At 41.0% G+C, this 17,729-nt stretch overlaps 1 protein-coding gene across 2 annotated transcripts; it reads left to right on the forward strand.

Moving 5' to 3' along the window:
- Positions 1-173: 173 nt before the first annotated feature.
- Positions 174-17,727, forward strand: NPHP1 (nephrocystin 1). Of its 2 annotated transcripts, none has more exons than XM_032185317.1 (20): positions 174-242; positions 332-396; positions 1,171-1,231; positions 1,670-1,806; positions 2,270-2,474; positions 2,794-2,895; positions 3,658-3,749; positions 4,222-4,264; positions 4,786-4,870; positions 5,557-5,651; positions 6,452-6,580; positions 7,738-7,812; positions 8,325-8,435; positions 10,018-10,100; positions 10,943-11,019; positions 11,775-11,874; positions 12,273-12,385; positions 14,549-14,622; positions 15,360-15,404; positions 17,402-17,727. In XM_032185317.1, the coding sequence occupies exons 1-20, from the start codon at positions 174-176 to the stop codon at positions 17,678-17,680; spliced, it is 2,040 nt and encodes a 679-aa protein (XP_032041208.1). In that variant the 3' UTR covers positions 17,681-17,727. The 2 variants fall into 2 exon arrangements, with proteins under 2 accessions (XP_032041208.1, XP_032041209.1); XM_032185318.1 differs by having other exon boundaries at positions 11,778-11,874.
- The last annotated feature ends 2 nt before the right edge of the window (positions 17,728-17,729 follow it).

Below are 17,729 nucleotides of genomic sequence, written 5' to 3' on the forward strand. Positions count from 1 at the left end.
GCCCGGTGGGAGCTGCCCCTGCCACGGCCGGGCCCGGAGCCGGGCGGGCTCTGAGACCCCGCCAGGCGGAGCCGTGAAAGACCGAGGGAGGCTCCAGCCCCGCGCCTACAACTCCCGGCGTGCCGCGCTGCCGGAAGTGCCGCCATCTTGCCGGCGCCCGTTGCCTAGCAACCATGGCGGGGCGGCGGGCGCGGAGCCCTCTGCAGCGGGTGCAGCGGCGGAGCCGGCACCTGCGGGACCAGGTAACGGGAACGGCAATGGGACCGGGAACGGGACCGGGACCGGGAACGGGACCGGGGCACCCCCTCACGGCGCCTCTCGTGTGTTGCAGGTGGAGGCGCTGCGGGCCGAGAGCGCGGCGGCGAGCGGCGGGCAGCGGCAGGCCCTGAGGCAAAGGTGAGGCCGCGCCGCCTGCGGGGTTCAACGCGGGCACCTCAGGGGTGGCCTCGGCCGTGCCCCTGCACTCAGCCGTCGTGGCTGTGCTTAGTATATGTTGATTATTTATTTATTTTTCCTATGGATTTGCCTCATACTTTTGTGAAGTAACGTTTTTGAGCAGTGCTCAGTCGCAAGCAGTTGCGTAGCTTAACTGCGTTATGGAAAGAGCCCTCTCCTGGTTGCCCAGAGCAAAGCCCCTCTCCTTTCCCCCTCACCTTTGCATCAGAAGGAGCAGCTGGCTCCCTCCGTGCCTTTTCGTTTTTCTCGTGATTGTACGGATTTCTGCCCCTTTTCACTCAGCTGCCCCCCAGGATGCTTTCCAGTCTTCAGAGGTCGAGGTAGTTTAAGTGGGAGCTTGCACATCACAGGTAATAAGCAGTTAAGCTGTCTCATCCCTTAGCTCTTCTGGAATTCTTGTGTGAGCGTTTGACTGTCATCAAGAACTTGCCAGAGCCAGGTGATGATCTTGTTTTGTCCCTCTGTTCCAGATCTTTTACTGATGCTTCTTCCTTTTGACATTTGTTAAAACACTTCCTCTAAGGAATCACTAAATTCTTGGCTTATGAAGTGCCATTTGGGCTTGTATTAATATTTGTAAAGCTGTGTGTGCATACAGCAGTGGGAAGGTGTGGGTATCTAAATTTACAAGTTTTGGTGATTTAGCATGAGTTAGGTGTCCTGTCTACCAGAGTTTTAAGAAAACACCATCTGTCTGTCTTGCTTTCAACGCAGATACATGCAGCTGCAAAAATTGGTCGATGAAAATACGGATGCTCTTCATAATTTGAAAAAAGTAGGTATAGAGAGAAGTTTGTTAATGATTTTCTCCAAAGTGCATTGCAGTGAATGTTTAGAGACCACAAACCTCTTTCAGCTTTAGATGCCTCAGGACAAAAGCAGTGCCTGGCACTGCGTAACCTCTAATCAGGATCTGTGAGATCCATTTATATTATTTAAAAACGTATTTTCACTGCTTTACTATGTACATTAAAATCTTTATCAACCCACTATATTCTAAAACGTTTCTCAAAGCAATGAGTTATGTTGGGAGTGGAGAATATAGATTTTAAACTTAACATGAAATTGCATCTCATCAAAGGCAAGAAAGATGTCGGTAAACAGGGAGTGACAGCACCCCTGGAAGTTGAAGACTTACAATACATGTCTGGAAAATCTTCGTAGGAGAACTTGACCTTTCATCACTTGAGCCATTTGTTGTATTCTTTCTCAGGCTGATGAGCCTGCGCCAGTGGGGAATTATACTCAGAGGAAAGAAGAAGAGGAAAAGCTACTGCTAAAGCTGTCTCAACAGCTGTGGAAACTTGGTCATGTCTTGGATCAGGATAACGCAGCTACAAACGACACAGTGTAAGTAGTCCAAATGGACAAATACAATCTGCACTTTAATGGAATTGTACATGCGGGGCTGGAAAGGACCCTGAAAAATTGTAGCCTTATCCCTTCTATTACCTTAACATTTAGTTTAAAAAACAAAACAACAATAACAACAGAAAAAACAGCTTCTGAAGGGTCAGCTCTTCTGGGGCTTTTTTTCCTGAAAAAAGGGAGTCGCTGGAATTTTCTGAGGGTGCTGGTTAATGATAATGTAGCTGTTGAGAGGAGAGGGTGTGCTGTGGTCTGTATGCGTGGGGATGAAATACCACTGAGAGCTTTTTCAGATAAGGCCAGAAAGCAAAACACAGGAATGAAGATTCTGTATCTGGGTAACATCCTTGCAGAGAAGCCTACATTGCAAGGTTTCTACAGCAATATCAGGAAGGTCTGGTAAAATGAAAAGAAAACAAAAAAAAGTTTGACGTATTTTGGGTAGGAAGGACGGATATCAAAAAGATCCTCAAACAGTAGACGAAGACAAAGAAGAGGATGAGAGTGATGATGACGATGCAGAAAGTAGTGAGGAAGAAGACAGTGAAGAAACAGATGATGAGGATAAACTGTTGGATGATCCCAGTGTTAAAGAATGTATTGCAGTTGGAAACTTTAATGCACAGCAAGAGGGTGATCTCACGTTTAAGGTAAATATGTTTCTACAAAAGTTTATTGCCATGTTGCTACTGCAGATCATTCTGTATTAAGCAATAACAATAATTAAATATTACGCTTCTGGGATTCAGTCAGTTCTTAGCAGGATTCTGGGGAAAATGGCTTTCCCTAGTGTACATTTGGCGTACTGGAGTCCAGCGTCCTCTTGTCCTCTTCTGTAGCAGCAGAGTCTGTAGCTGTGGTCTCTGTGACCTGTATTACAGGGAAAATTGGAATTGTTATTCAAATTGCTCCTGGCGTCATTTTGAAATATTTGGTTGTCTTTTGTCTCCATCTCTCCTCACGGCAAAGAAAGGTGAAGTCCTGGTTATACACGATAAGAAGGCGGATGGCTGGTGGCTAGCTGAAAACTCAAAAGGCGAGAGAGGCCTTGTGCCTAAAACCTATCTTGCGGTTAGTGTGCTGCAAACTTCTTCCATTCGGGTCTCACCTCTGTTATTGTATGTATGTTAATGATAATATCGCTGCATGAAACTTACCATAACGCTTAGATGGGCACACACAGCAGCTTTTAGCCAGTAGTTTGCAAATAACGCCATGTTTGTATGCATGTGTACGCAGATAGCTATCACAAGCAGTGTTTTGATGCCATATGGAGATGTGACAGAAGTGATTTTTGCAGAGAGGTTTCCTGAGTATGGAAGTTATAGACTTTTGCTGCTAACTGTCAGCTCTGAAGGTTCCAAGCAGCTACAGAGCCATGCATGCTTTTCACGATTCATATGAAATGCCAGTTGGAGTATTTTATAATTTGACATTAATTAATTAACCTTTAAATGTGGGTACATAGTTTGGCTCAATTGAGTCCTGTTGGTCTGAGCTTGTCACTGTGGAACAGGGCTTTTCAGAACAGAGAGTATGTTGGGTAGAGAACTTTTTACTTCACAATGTCAATGTGTTTCTCTTTCTAAAGAATCTGCTTTGCAGAAGCATTCTCTTGCTTAGTGTTCTCCTGTAGGTATGCTCCAATCTCCTGCTGTGGCTGTAGAACTGAGACCAGTGATGTGCAGTTACAATACTCTGGAGTGATAGGTCATGACAGACAGAAAATCTTCTCTTCTAAACTATGTACACGTGCTGTAGTTGGAGAAAACATTTTTAAGAACAGAACTGTGAAGAAAATGAGCCCTTGCCCTTTCTGAATCTGAATTACAGGTCCATAATGAAGATGGAGAAAGCCAAGATGAAAGTGATGAACACATAGAAGTGGTGGATGAAACAGCAGATGGAACTGAAATTAAAAAAAGGTAAGTGGAATATGCAAAAGCAAGTAAGTGTAAAATTGTTCATCCTGCTCTTCCTTAGATATGTCAATACATCTCCTGCAGAAAACACACCTGACAGATGTATTTGGTTCTTTGTAACTGCTTCTTTCTTTTCAGTGCAGCAACCACTTGATTTATTTATTTTTTCTGTAGATTCTACAAATTTTAATTTTTCATCACACTTTTACTTTAGTAGGTTTGTTTTTGACTTTTGCTTTGGGATTGTTTATATATCTATGTATTTATTTATTTTCCTCAAAATCAAAATATGACTAGGTCATGTATTGAGTCATATTTCAGCTTATGAGACACACTAGTAGCTGGAAGCCTATTGTTATTATTATCTCAGATGTACTGATTAAGCTACTGGTATTTGAAGGCAAATCTGTATTCAATATTTAAACTTTTGTCCACACAAGAATATTATAAAAGAAGAACATTATTTTTCTTCCAGAACAGATTCTCACTGGAGTGCTGTGAGAAAAGCTATCACAGAGGTAGGTGTATCTCTTAGATAGCAATTTCATCTACCATAACGTTAATTAATTTGTAGACAAGATTTGTCTTTTACTAAGCAAAATGTATCATAGTACAGACCAATGTTTTTGATTAAGATCTCTAGTTTGTTTTTGGTAGCAAAAAATGGTAAGGTTCCCTACTGCTTTAGAAATAGGCTGCAGCCCAGTCTGTGTGTCTGAATGAAGATGCAGCTGAGGTGGCTTTTGTTGTTTTGCCGTAGTTGTGCTACATTTCTTTTTCAAGGGTGTGATTTTCTTTGTTAACTGGCTACTCTGCTGCTGTGCTGAAATGGAAGGGGGGATTAAACAAAAGTGATCTGTCTGGGGTCATACGCAAAACAAAGTTGAAGTAATTCCTGGTGTCGTGCCAAGCTAACTTCATATTAGAAGAGGTGATGGATGCCTTGGGTCCTGATATTGTTTGTGTGAGAGCTGTAAATTAGGACTGAATTAGCTGTTAAATAGTAGGAACGTTAATATCCAATTTTGTTTATTAACAGAATGATACAGTAGAGGTATTGGCAACTATGGGAGCAGTTCCTGCAGGTTTCCGTCTCTCTACACTTTTCCAGCTCTTAGAAGGAGGTAAGGTTTTCTCATAGCGATTGCAGGGCAGAATTTGCAAGTGTCCTTGGAGAGTTTCTTATTCCAGTAACTAGCCTGTTGGACTAAAATCAGTATTGCTTTATGGTAATTGGTACAAGGTATACATAATCTGTACAGAGTATATATTTGACCAGTCAGATAATGTAGAAAAAGTTTGTTGTTGTTGTTGTTTTTCTTTTCTTTTCTTTTTCCTTCATCAAATAAGTTTTAATTTATCTGAGTGAAATCATGGTCCCATGAAGGCAATGACAAATTTCCTGATGATCTCAACGTTTTTCCTGTTTGGAAGACTATTCCCAGTGACAGATACAGATTTTTTCTTTTACAGACTTCCTCCCTTTTTCTCAGAGATATTCTGTGAAGAGAATTCCAATGATACTACACATCTCATGTTTTCTTCATCTTTTAATTTCAAACTGTCTCCAGTCAGTAGCTCTTTTTGTTAATTAAATTGCAGTGCTGAAATACTACAGAACACTTTTGCAAATAGTTTTGCCCATTTTAGAGGGTACTTGTAGTAGATACCTCCAGAGTTTTGTTAGGACCAGTCAAATATTCAAATGAACCTTAGAATTTTGTGTATCTTTCATTTTGTGGCAATAAAGATCTAAAAAAAAAAAAAACTTTTAAGATTTTTCTTTGTTTTTAAATTTAATGTATTGTAGGTAATCAATTTAGAGCAAGTTACTTCTTACAGCCTGAACTTACTCCATCCCAACTGGCTTTCAAAGACTTGGTGTGGGACTCTGAAAAAAATACTGTAAGTATTACTAGGGAGAAAGCTATGAAGCTTTTGGTTCAAGAGAAATGACAGCATCTGTAGATGTGAATCACTGGCAACCTTTAAAAAATGTTTCATATTGGTGGGTAAATACTGCTGTGAAACAGATGATAGATTTCTTCAATGTCTATCTAGACTCCTTAGGAAGTTAGATGTTACTACAACCTGCTCTCTGATAAGCAAAAAAAAAATAAAAGCAAAAACCAACCAAACAACCAAAAAAAAAAAAAAAAACCAACATCAATACAAGGTGCTATGTTGGGTATTTCTTGAGTCATGTTTCATCTTAAGCTTGTGGTTCCTTCCTTGTTTGGGATAAAACAAATCTGCGTGAGGAAGTAGTCTGAATTCTTAAACCATGAACTTCTACTAGTCACAGTGAAACCTCCAGTTTCATTTTTCTTCTTTCATTTTGTTTAATGAGTATGTCTTGATTTACACAATTTTTAGAACACCTATTTATAAATTACTGTTGGAAAAGCAGCTCAAAAATGTGATTGCCACCAAGACTTGAAATACCCGGGGAAGAACTCCATGACAGCATTCCTTTCTGATAGGACATTTCACCTGTCACTGAATTATTTGTAGCACTCTCCTTAGGAGAGGTGTAAAGGTTTATGAAGGAATGTTCCCGCTGCTGCTAATACTGCATGAGCTTTGTGGGTCAAAGAATCCAGTCCAGCAAGCACTACAGTCTTCTCAGTAAATAAACAAAAAATGATAACCACAAGCAGGAGGAACCTCTAGATTTAATCCTTCATCTGTTTTCTGTGTTTCAGATCCAGCCTAGACCAACTCGAGTATCCCTGATTGTGACTTTATGTAGCTGCAAAATGATTCCTCTCCCAGCAGGCAGCATACAGGTTCTCAGTAGACATGTCCGACTCTGTCTGTTTGATGGCAATCGGGTGAGTAGCTGTTTGATGACCAAAAAAGGTCTCGATAAGGTGTACATGATGCTCTGGTCCCGCCAGCAGCCAACTCCTCCAGTTGTTTCGGAGACATACCAAGGCGCTTAACTGACTTGCCAGTTAGTCTGGCTTGATCTGTACAGTCGCACACTGAAGTACATACTCTCCCCCTCACCAGCAGCAGTCACCACATACATAAGGTCTCTGCAGCACATGGCCTTCCTCTGTTTGCTGGCACTTAGACCTCCATACACATGCATGCAGAATAGAAAGCCCATTCATGCAGAAAAGAGTTAGAAACGGAGTTTGATGAGAAGACAGGACAAACTGCACCGATCAAGTGCAGGGCATGGCCAGACATGCATACCAGCCAGCTCACAAACACACCCTTTTATCCCCTTATCCCTCTATTTTCCCACCCTTCGTGCTCCACAAACCACCCTGATCCCTCCCTCTTTCTGCCTTTGGTTCCTCCCATGAGCATCCCCTATTAAGTCATGTGCAGTCCCCAAACGTTCTTGCCTGTGTGCTGCAGTCTCAGCCATAAGCAGCAACCCTTCTTGGTCTGTCAGGCAATCCAGCACCGCTCCTGGTGACTCATCTTCAGGAGCATCACACCCAGCTCCCCGCCCCAACCCCTCCCAGGGCTGTCTGGGGCTCCATTTCTCTGCATCCATAATTTCGGTTCCCCCACCTGCCATTGTGTCTCTTTGCCCTTCGTGTTTGTGGAGGTGAGCCTTGTCTGGGCTCACTTCTACTCTGTGATGGCCCTGGGAGTAGCTGGGTCAGGGTCACATGTGGATTTCCCCACTTGCCATTGTTCCTCTATGCCTTTCTGTGAGTGTAGAGCAGTTTTTTGTAAATAATCTAATGCTGACTGTCTGGTAGTTTTCCTTCTGCCGAATGCTCTTGGAGGCAAAGGGACTGATACTGGTACATAGGAAGCAGGAATGGTTGGAAAGTGCTGCTGCTGATTCCACCTTCTGCTGTACTCTTTTAAACTGAAACTGTCTGATAAATTTGAAAAGTAAGTGTGCTTTTATCTGTGCTGTATGTGGACTGTTGGATTAATCTTAGATAATACTACAGTTTCTTAAAGCTGTGTAGATATGCACTAAAACTTGTCAGCATTTTTCCCCACTGTCATGTTTTAGGTACTGAGTAACATTCATACAGTGAGAGCCACATGGCAACCTAAAAATCCCCAAATGTGGACCTTTTCTCCAAGGGTAGGTATCTCACTACGGAAGTAATATAGCCACTAACTATTTATGGTGTCTATTTACAGCTTCTTATTTAACCATCTGTTACTTCTGATATTCTTGTTGAAACAATATGTGTTGCAACCAAAATAAACAGGCAGAAAATAAAAAAGAGCACATGCCTTGTCCCATGTTTCAGGTATTGTGCAGAACCATGTTCACAGCACTACTGTTATCATGTTTTACCCAAGTTGTTGCTGTGTTCTCACAGAGAATTAATTGCTTTTGACTTCTAAAGTTCTCTAATATCTTGTCATTACAGAAAATGTAGCTTGGTAACATAGGTGTGGTTTGTGACAAGACAAAGAATAAACAGAACAATGGTTTCAAATGGAACTGGTTCTCTACTTCTCATTTTCTCTCATGTGTAGTGGGATCATGTCTGAGTTCTTATCTAAATGTGTTCAATTGCATTTAGAAATCAGAGGGTTTTTGTTTTATTATGTACATTCATTGTTTTTTTCCCCCCTCTGTATTAGGTAACAGGCATTTTACCCAGCTTGCTGGATGGTGACTGTTTTGTCAGGTCTAATTCTCCATCTTCAGACATTGGTTTCTTATTTGAACTTGGCATCACTTATATTCGCAATGTAAGTGTATACAGTTACAGAATAAATCATTCCCAGCACATTTCTAAAGTGAATCAGCTGTCCAGTGTTCAGTTGTAAGCTGCAGTATCTCAGCTGTGAATTTTGAGATCCAAGTGGAAATTTAGCATTTTTTTTTTTTTTTTTTTTAGCTTATTCCATGATTGTCTTCATTTTGGCATCTGGGAGTGAAGAGAGAGATGTTGGTTTGGGCAACTTTTAGTTCCAGTCAATATTTAATGAACAAAAGACTTCCTGACTGGTGCATAGAAATGTAGCTTTTCCTACACTGAAATAATTTCTGCTAGTCTGCTGAAGATTTCATGTAATGTGATTAGAAGATCCCAATTCTCTGTTCACACTTATGTTTTGTTTGTTTTTTCTCTATCTGCTGTGATTCATTTCACACTACCGTGCTATGTAGTTTGGAAATTAAAAAGTTAACTGTTTAAATATCTTTGCACACTGTTGATAGAGATGCATCCTTCTATCCAACCAGGATATGCTTCTTAAAGTACAATTGTTGGTGATACAATAGATGGTAAACACTTTTCCCTGTAAGAACTATGTTAATAAAAAGAGAGACAAGAAACACTAGTATTTGGAGGAAACAGTGGCTTTTTGGAAGAACTCTTGTTCTGAAAGACCTTAGCTGCTTTGCCTGTAGGATTGATTGAAGTCTTGATGCTTTTTTCATTACTGTCACCATCTTGCTCAGATAAGGTTTGGCAGTCAAGTAAATCAAGGGAAAGATGGAAAATGGGGTAATGACATTTGTTAGCAAACAGGGTATTAAATGGTGGGAAGAACTTGGGAAAATTCTGAAAAACAGAATTCTGAAAAGTTAGAGAACTTACCGAAGGGTCTTGCTGTATTTTCTCTTTCATTAATAACTGTAGGAACCTGGGGCAGAAGCCTCCCTGTGGCAATGTGGAGGGGAAGAAGACATGCTGATAGCATAGTAGGAATGCAGAATTGTTGCAAAAGGGGATAAGTAGAGTTTGAATCTGTAGGGAACTGGACTGTGCAAGTCCTGGCAATGAACTACGTGCTGGTGAGTGACGCTTCACAGAGACCTAATCAGATGTAATGGCCCTCCACATGCTAATTCAAGTAGTCAGGACGTCAGGTTGTCAGCTTCTGTTTAGAGATTAAGGCTGCATGAAGGCTGGAGTATGTGCAAGTTCCTACCTGTTATTTATGGGTTTATGGTTTATGGGTTTGGGTTTTATTCCTGCTTCATCCATCAGATCACTTAAAAAGAAAGTAACTGTTTCTGCCCTCACTTTTTTCAAGCTGAGATCCTGGAAGATGCAGTGGTATCCTTGGGATCATGCAGCAGACCTGGGACATATCTGGAAATGGATGGGTTGGCACACAGGGTCAGCTCCATTTCTCAGTGCCTGGGAATAAAGCTTTCTAATGTTTGATATACGTATGTTTATCTTAAATGTGGTATAGTCAGTGTTTGCTTACCATGAATTTGGGGCTTTTATCATTTTTATGGGATTGTTCTAAGTATTTGTGATCAGTTACTCATTGTGGTTTAGCTGCTCAGGTTTACCTTCCTCTTTTTATTTTCTAGTCAACAGGTGAACGAGGAGAGCTAAGCTGTGGCTGGGCATTTCAGAAGCTTTTTACTTCTGATGGAATGCCTGTTCCTTCCAAGTAAGTTTATTATGTGTTTGTTCCCCACACACACACAGTATTTATGTATGTATATAGATACATTTTAAGCTATGAGTAAAGTTTGTGTTTAGTATGGGCATGTATTGATATGGACAGGTGTGATCCAGTCTAATATGCAGGTTGTACTGGGTCTTCCAGTGCGAATGTTGATCCCACTTCCACACCCAATGTGTGCTCTCTACACACTCTCTATTCAAAAATGTGCTCCCTGGACTCAACATTTGGGTTTGAAATGTTGCAAGTTAGCCTGTGTTTAAAAATATTCTTCAGTGGACTCTAAAAACTATAGAAAAGTCTAAATAGCTCCCCTTTTGTATGAAAACACCTGTATTATATGAAATAAAAATGTTTAAAAAAATTGAAGGTGATAACATCATTTTTAATTCTACTCTAGAGAGTGAAACTGCATGGTTACTTCAACAGTGACTTCCTTTTGACAGAACTGGGCTTACATTATTCTTCAGCATTGAAAATATTAATGGTACTTTAGCCATGATTCCTCAAAAACAGTTCAGTGAAGCAGCTGCTAAATTTCATACAAGAAAAATGTTGGAATCACGTGGAAAGGAATCGTTGCTAATTTCTTTTCAAATAATTGTCCAGTTTCCCCAACATAATACAAGCTTCCAATTTATCATTAGAGGTTTGGCTACTTAGTATTTAGGTATAGTCATTTCACATAAAATACTAGCCAAAGTCTCAAGCACTGTGTCATGTTTTTATTTGAGATAGCAGGTTTCTCACTTTCTCAGAGAGCAGTCGTGTTGTTATAATGTATCCTTGTGTTGTTTTATTCTAACCATGCTGCTCTTTCCTCACAGGATGTATGAGCTGCCATTAAATGGTGGTACTCCCTATGAGAGAGGCGTAGAGGTAGACCCTTCAATATCAAGAAGAGGTTTGTTTTTTCCTAAACATTTCATAAATAAAATGATGCGTGCGACACCTAATTCACAAAATGCAGAGCTCAGACAGGGCTCTTATTAGCATGCAGTCAGCACAGCCTGGTGTTGTTTGGTGCTCTTGATTTGCATGAGAGAGAGTTGATTGTTAGGGCTGCTTGGATTTAGAACTGTCTCTTGGTGCTAATGTTTCTGTAATTTACGGTGTTTGCAAGTTGAGGATTATTTCTTATAAATGTATTCAGGTGTTTCTTTAATTGCACTGAACACTTCTGGTCTGTGGAGTGATGCTACAAGATTCAGTAGTAATATTGGTCTAGAGTTCCATAGCAAGGGCAAGGTGTTTCTGTCCCTGTCCCACAGCACCTGGCATGGCAGGGGGCAGGGATTACAGGTGATGCTCTGAAATACAGCAGGGAATTGAGCCAGATGGAAAGAGCTCACCAAAAACAGAACCAGCTTGCCTGAAGAGGTGACAGTTAAAGAGAGGAGTTTGAGCAAGGAAGTGGAGAGCAAGTGGGACTCCTTAGTCCCAGGTAGCTTCAGTTAGATCAAATGTTGATATAGGTGGAAAATAAAGAAAAAAAATCAGGCATTCAATTCCTCCTGAGTTTTTAGACAATCCTTAAACCATTACAGTTTCAGAAAAAAAAAAAACATATTTTACCGTATTTAAATGTTCGTTCTTGTAATACAATTATTAACGTTCTTTCAAAATGACTAATTTCATCCTGGGTGTTTATTTCTTAAGCAGGCAGTGGTGTTCTTCAACAGCTTATAACACTCAAGAAGCAGCCTGTGCTTCTAGTAAAACTGAGGTCATTAAGCACGCAGTCAAAAGACATCCTGAAGTAAGTATATTTATGTGCTGCTGTAAAATCAAAACACAATTCAGCCTAGAATGATCCCAGAGATCTGAAATGTTCCCCTTCCCTGGAATACCAGCTATAGAAAATGTGAGGGTTGTGTCAGCTGCATATTACATTTGATCTCTGTTTGAGGCTTAGAACTATTCTGTTGAAAACAAGCAAAAAGCTTTAAACTAGATAAAATTAAAAATTGCAACAGCAGGAGTCTGGCTGCATCAATGCGTGCCCTCAAAAGTTAATAGATTCATGGAGACACCAGTATGAGCTAATACAGGTGTCCCCACAAACCTGTCATCATTCTCAAGTTTTGGAGAACAGTGCTTTACTGGAGCAGTTTTGAATAAAAATCTCAGCTGCATTGTTTTTATTTTTCCCAATAGTTTGCTACCAGAAACATTAATTGGCAGTATGTGCTACATCCATCTCTTGATATTTTATCGACAAATACTTGGTGATGCACTCCTGAAAGACAGAATAAACATGCAGAGTGCAGGTAAGAATTGCTGGTGTTGTAGGGATGAGCTCAGTAGTAAGATCAGTCTCTCAAAGAGAATTGCTCTTTCCAGAATCTTCCTTTTGTAGGATTAAGCAGGGGTCTGCAGGAGCAACTCTCGCTGATATGGGGTACTCTTCAGGTGTTGTTACCTGCTAGTGCTGGGGTTGACCACCCTGTCCTGCACGGTTGGGAAGTCACACTCCCTCTGTAGAGGATTTCAGCGTTTTAAGCTCTCAGTCTGCAGGTGCTGTGGGAGCAAATTGAAAGCTGTTGTCCCTGTTAGTAAAAGAAAACAGTCTCTTGCTGTAAATACCCCACTCGGTGTGTTTGCCTTTCAAACTAGTAATATTTCAACTCACACCTCATGCGCTGCCTTACTTGGCATCAGTTCACACAGCAGGCTGCAGAAACCACAAGAATAGTTTTATTTTCTGTCAAGTATAAATGAAGTGTCTTCAGTGAAATGCGCGTTCCCCACAAAAAGCCCAAGTGGACAGGCAAAGACAATTTATTTTTGTCTTAATAAATAAAGAAAAGGTAAAGGGATTGTTTAGAAGAGAAATGTTTCCTTCTCATCACCTATGCAATGAGAGATTGGACATGCTCGCAGGTTTACTCACTCGTTTCTAGTGAATGTTTGCTCTTGTGTGTTATAGGAAGGATTAGGCAGATGTTTCTGTCACTGAGGTGAAGTCATCCTCTTTTATTCTTTTTATTTATTAATTTACTTGTTGGCTGATGCAGTAGGAAGAGAGAAGTGTAAAAGCTCTGCTTTTAGAACTTTATCTTGCTCTTATTTTGGAAGTTGTCATTCCTTTCATATTTTTCCTTCAGCAGAATTGTAATAGTTTATAGTCTTTATTTTAAAATCACACTTGAAATACAGGGATATTACATTTCTTAGCTGTACTACAGATGAATTTATATTTATACTGCAAAATATTTTTTTTGTGCTTTCTCTGTCTCTTCTCCAGACTGAATTATGCATGTGTGCTTGCTAAGCTTTTTAACCTACAATCAGTACAATACTATACTTAGGCAACCGAAGTTTTAGGTTGGATGTTAGGAGGAACTTCTTTACCAAAAAGGTTGTTAGGCATTGGAACGGGCTGCCCAGGGAAGTGGTTGAGTCACCATCCCTGGAGGTCTTTAAAAGACATTTAGATGTAGAGCTTAGGGATATGGTTTAGTGGAGGACTGGTTAGTGTTAGGTCAGAGGTTGGACTCGATGATCTTGAGGTCTCTTCCAGCCTAGACAATTCTGTGATTCTGTGAAGTAAAGGTTCATCTTTCAAAGATGCTCAGAACTTAACTCTCTTCCTGTTTTACCTGAACTTTAATATACACCCTGAATATTCAATATCTTAGTCAGACCCTTTAATGAATTTATGCTGTATTTATTAAACTCATCACAGAGAAACAGAAAATGATGGTGTTTCAAGGTCAGTTGAGATCCTCTATAGTTATTTGATCTTTATAACATAGGACACTAAATCAGGCTGGTGACCTCCCTTGGAAATAAATTGCTTCCGTTTGGGCTGTCTTGGTATGAAATGTTCTAAAGGCTTTACATTTCAAAGATTGTTATGGTAGCAATTTTCTGTGATGTAACAAATGAAAATTGCTGCTCCTATTTAAAAACTTTTAAAACGCTTTAAAAATAGGCAACTTAAAATGCCTGCCCTGTTCTGAAAAAGTGATTGTTATCCACTTATCTCAGGATCACACACAACACAAGCCAGATTAAGGTAGAATGAACATGTGTTTATTCATAACATCCAAACCAGGCACCGCAATTTCAAATGTTTATAAAAAAGACAGGTGCAGCAACAAGGAAACCTTAATCTCTCCTTGGGTTAAATCAGTAAGGGTTCTTCCTTGCTGGCTTCTCCTAATAAACCAGCACTTGTTTTTTTGGTGCATCTCTTCTCTCTCTGGTTAACTGTGTCTCAGCTGTTCAGAGTTTGCTGTAGAAAGCTCTTGTCAGAGAATGAGGTTGCTAGAGAGCTCATCTACCTCCTCTGCTGCGCTGGGGCACTGACAGCAAATTTTCCCTTTGAAATATTCAGGGAGGGGATTGTTTCTAGGCAGAGATGGTCTTCTGCCTTGGAACCATCCTGTTTCTTCCTTAGCCTTAAATGTGTTTGTTCTCTGTTCCAGATTTAATCTGTAATCCTATTTTAGCAACATTCCCTCAGCTCATGGATCAGCCAGACCTGATGGACGCACTGCGGGTATGTTACCTACAATTACAGCCCACGTATCTGCATTTCCAGGTGGTTTGCAAAATTTGAGCTTTTTTATTTACCCCGTGAAAAGATAAATGGAAAAGCCAAGCAGCAGAAAAGCTATACTAATTTCAAGTACACAAAGATCTCTTGTGCCTTAGCCCCTCCAAATTGCAAGAGACTGCTTGAGCACATTCAAAAGGGAGCCCATGGACTAGGTGCCTGAATGTTTGTCTGCTCCTAGGGCAGTGCTGCTTTCCAGACAGGTAGAAGCTGACTTGGGTCCGACCAGCAGCTGCAGAACTGTGCTCACTTATGTACCTGGCAATCCCTTTCAGGCAGACAACAGCATCTGATTTATTTCTGCCCAAAGGATACTGCTGTTGAAAGTTCTCAGCCTTTGGGGTTGTGCTGTATTTTCCCATGCTTGTAGAGTGGAAGGAATCAACTTTGGCTGTGATTGATTTTTCTGTAAAGTAGATCCCTTGGTTTTGTTTAAATGGCTCTAATTGAAAATCATTAAGTCCTTGTATTTGTAAAATTTAGTGGAATGGCTGTTTGCTTAAATTAACTAAACTAGCACCAGGGAAGAATGGGGAATATAAGGAAAGCAGGACTGCCAGAGAGGCTTAAACTCCTCTGGAGATGCAGTAAGAGATTTCTGCAGGTAACAGTGGAACCTCTCTAGATCTCTGCAACCTCAGTCAGATTTTATATATTATATATTTTTTATTTTGTTTCAGAGCGCTTGGGCAGATAGAGAAAGAAATCTGAAGAGATCAGAAAAGGTAACAAATTAGTGCTCTTTCTTGGATCTAACTCAAGCTAGAAGTTTTATTTCAGCATTACTGCTAGTTAACTTTTCCTCTCACCATAGATTTAGAAAACGTAGATACGCTAAATAAACAATTCTTACTATATTTACAACAGCAAACTAGGAGGACTATGAAATTAACTTGCAACGTTTATTCTCAGTGTCTCTATACGGTTGTTAATGGGGATGTTGTGGTAGGTTCACATCCCAATGTGGCTCTCTCTCACGATGTGCTTGCAACACTGGGCTGGTGAAAACTTGCCACTGGTACAAAAGGGGCTGCGTTTGTCTGCAAAACAGTCTTTCCTCCTCCAACCTCTGATCTGCATCCAGTCCTTTTCCAAATTCCGCAGTCTCCTGATGTCAGTAGTCTCCCATTTTGGCATGTAGACAGCTGCAGACGAACTCAACAGGCCATGTTACCAGGCTTAGCTGTGTCTTGTGCCATCTCCTGTCCTCCCTACAGAGAGAAGCTATAGATAACTGAACAAGCAAGGTGTCAATCCCAGGCACTTTGCTTCTTGGGAGCAACATAAGGTTATTTCATTCGTCGCGTGTGCTACTGAACAGATAGATATGCAAAGAGATCTCTCCATTCATGCAAACAAAACAAACCGCCATTGAATCAGAGCAGCTTTTTCAAGACCATTCATCCAAAATGTAAGCTGATCTGCTCAGAGAATTAATAACTCCTCAGTATCCCAGAACCATCCAGTTTTACCTGATTTGTCATGTGCCACTCCCATGGCAGGATTGCTGCCTGACACGACAGCTAATTCTTGCTCCTTCTTGCATGCTTTTATGACACTCAGCTGCTAAATCCTTTGCTGAGATGTGAATTGTTCATCTTCCCAGGGGTAGCAAAGAGGTGCCGATGCTAGTCATATTGCTGGCATTCCTGGCAGAGCTTCAGTGGTCAGTGAGTTTTCCAGGAGGCTGTGCTGTGTTTGTCTTTCTTGCACAGAAGGGTGTCTTCTGGTGTGTTTGGAAAAGGGGGCATACAAATCTTGCCTGTTTGAAGTGGGCAGGATCTTTCAGTACTTGCTAATTGACCAGGCTGACTCTTAGACCCTAGGTTTTGCAAACAGGCCTTTACATGTCAAAGTATAATTCTCTCCACACATAGAATGTTCTCTCAAAATGTGAAATAACAGCACCTGCAGAATGGCTGTGCCTCCTGTGTGCTGTGAGAAGCATAGATAGGAGAGCATAGGACCAATTGAATTAATATTAAAATATTAAATGCTTAGATATTAATAAAAGAGTGGTGTTAACTCTTTTTATTTAGATTTTCTGGTGTGATGTTTCCTCTGTTCACCCAACCTAAATTAACCGTCTTTTACAAGGGCACAGGTAGGGCCAAGAGCAAATTTGATCGTTCAGGCTGCTTCAGCATAGGTCACCAGGGCGGAGGGGGAGGAGGGTTGTAGTAAATTGAGAAGAAATTTATCTTTAAGATATATTTTTTAATGTATCAGACTAGAGAGTAATGCTGCTGCAAGCAGATTGCAGTGAGAGATTTTATCTGAAAATCAGGCAGGAGGATGGCGAGGGGAATCTTGTGCCCTGTGAAGCTCATGATGCGTTTGGGTGGCTCATTCAGACTTTCTCTGCAGAAAAGCAGAGAAACCTCGGGGGTGGGTGTGAAAGCTGTTGTGACTGGCAGGATAAGCATCACAAGTGTCCTCTGCTGCAGATGTGGCAGCATCTGCAGGTTTGGCTGCATATCACTACTTTTTGTTGCTGGGAAGAGTAGGTGGGTAGGAGAGCAGATCTGCTGATCTGTGGTTTATGCAGTGTAGTTCTGGTGCTGAGTTTGAGGTCCATGTTTAAGGTCAGATCTCCTCCTGCTGTTAACCCGCGAACTGAGTGGTTTGGGTTTGTTCTTCCTTTGTAGAATACTCCTTCAGAAGTGCTTGACACTGCTGCACATTTTCATGGAAATGCTTTCAAATATTTTCTTTTTCACAGAGAGATCGAGAATTTCTGAAGTCTCTGTTTGTCCTGGTGTACCACGACTCTGTCTTCCCTCTCCTCCAGTCCACTTTCCTCCCCAGCTACAAGTGGGCCGAGGAGGAATCTGAAGCCTCTCGCTGGAGGGTGATCGCTGACTTCTTGAGAAAGAGCCGAGAGAACGATGGTGCACTCCAGTCCCTGCTGTCATCCGAAAATACCCACAAAGCCTTTGATATCTCAGAGCTGGCCTATGATTTCTTAGGAGAAACGAGGAAAAACAATCCTGTAGCATGAATGGATTATGGGGGTAACAATATAGATGAATTCATACCAAAGGAAAATT

Source organism: Aythya fuligula, chromosome 3 (assembly GCF_009819795.1).
Source record: "Aythya fuligula isolate bAytFul2 chromosome 3, bAytFul2.pri, whole genome shotgun sequence".
NCBI lineage: Eukaryota > Metazoa > Chordata > Aves > Anseriformes > Anatidae > Aythya > Aythya fuligula.

Bases quoted from the DNA above. Each gene is read 5' to 3' on its own strand.
- NPHP1 (XM_032185317.1), top strand. From the start codon at position 174: ATGGCGGGGCGGCGGGCGCGGAGCCCTCTGCAGCGGGTGCAGCGGCGG. The intron at 2,475-2,793 runs GTAAATATGTTT...CTCACGGCAAAG, and splicing joins AGGGTGATCTCACGTTTAAG to AAAGGTGAAGTCCTGGTTAT. The intron at 3,750-4,221 runs GTAAGTGGAATA...TTTTTCTTCCAG, and splicing joins GGAACTGAAATTAAAAAAAG to AACAGATTCTCACTGGAGTG.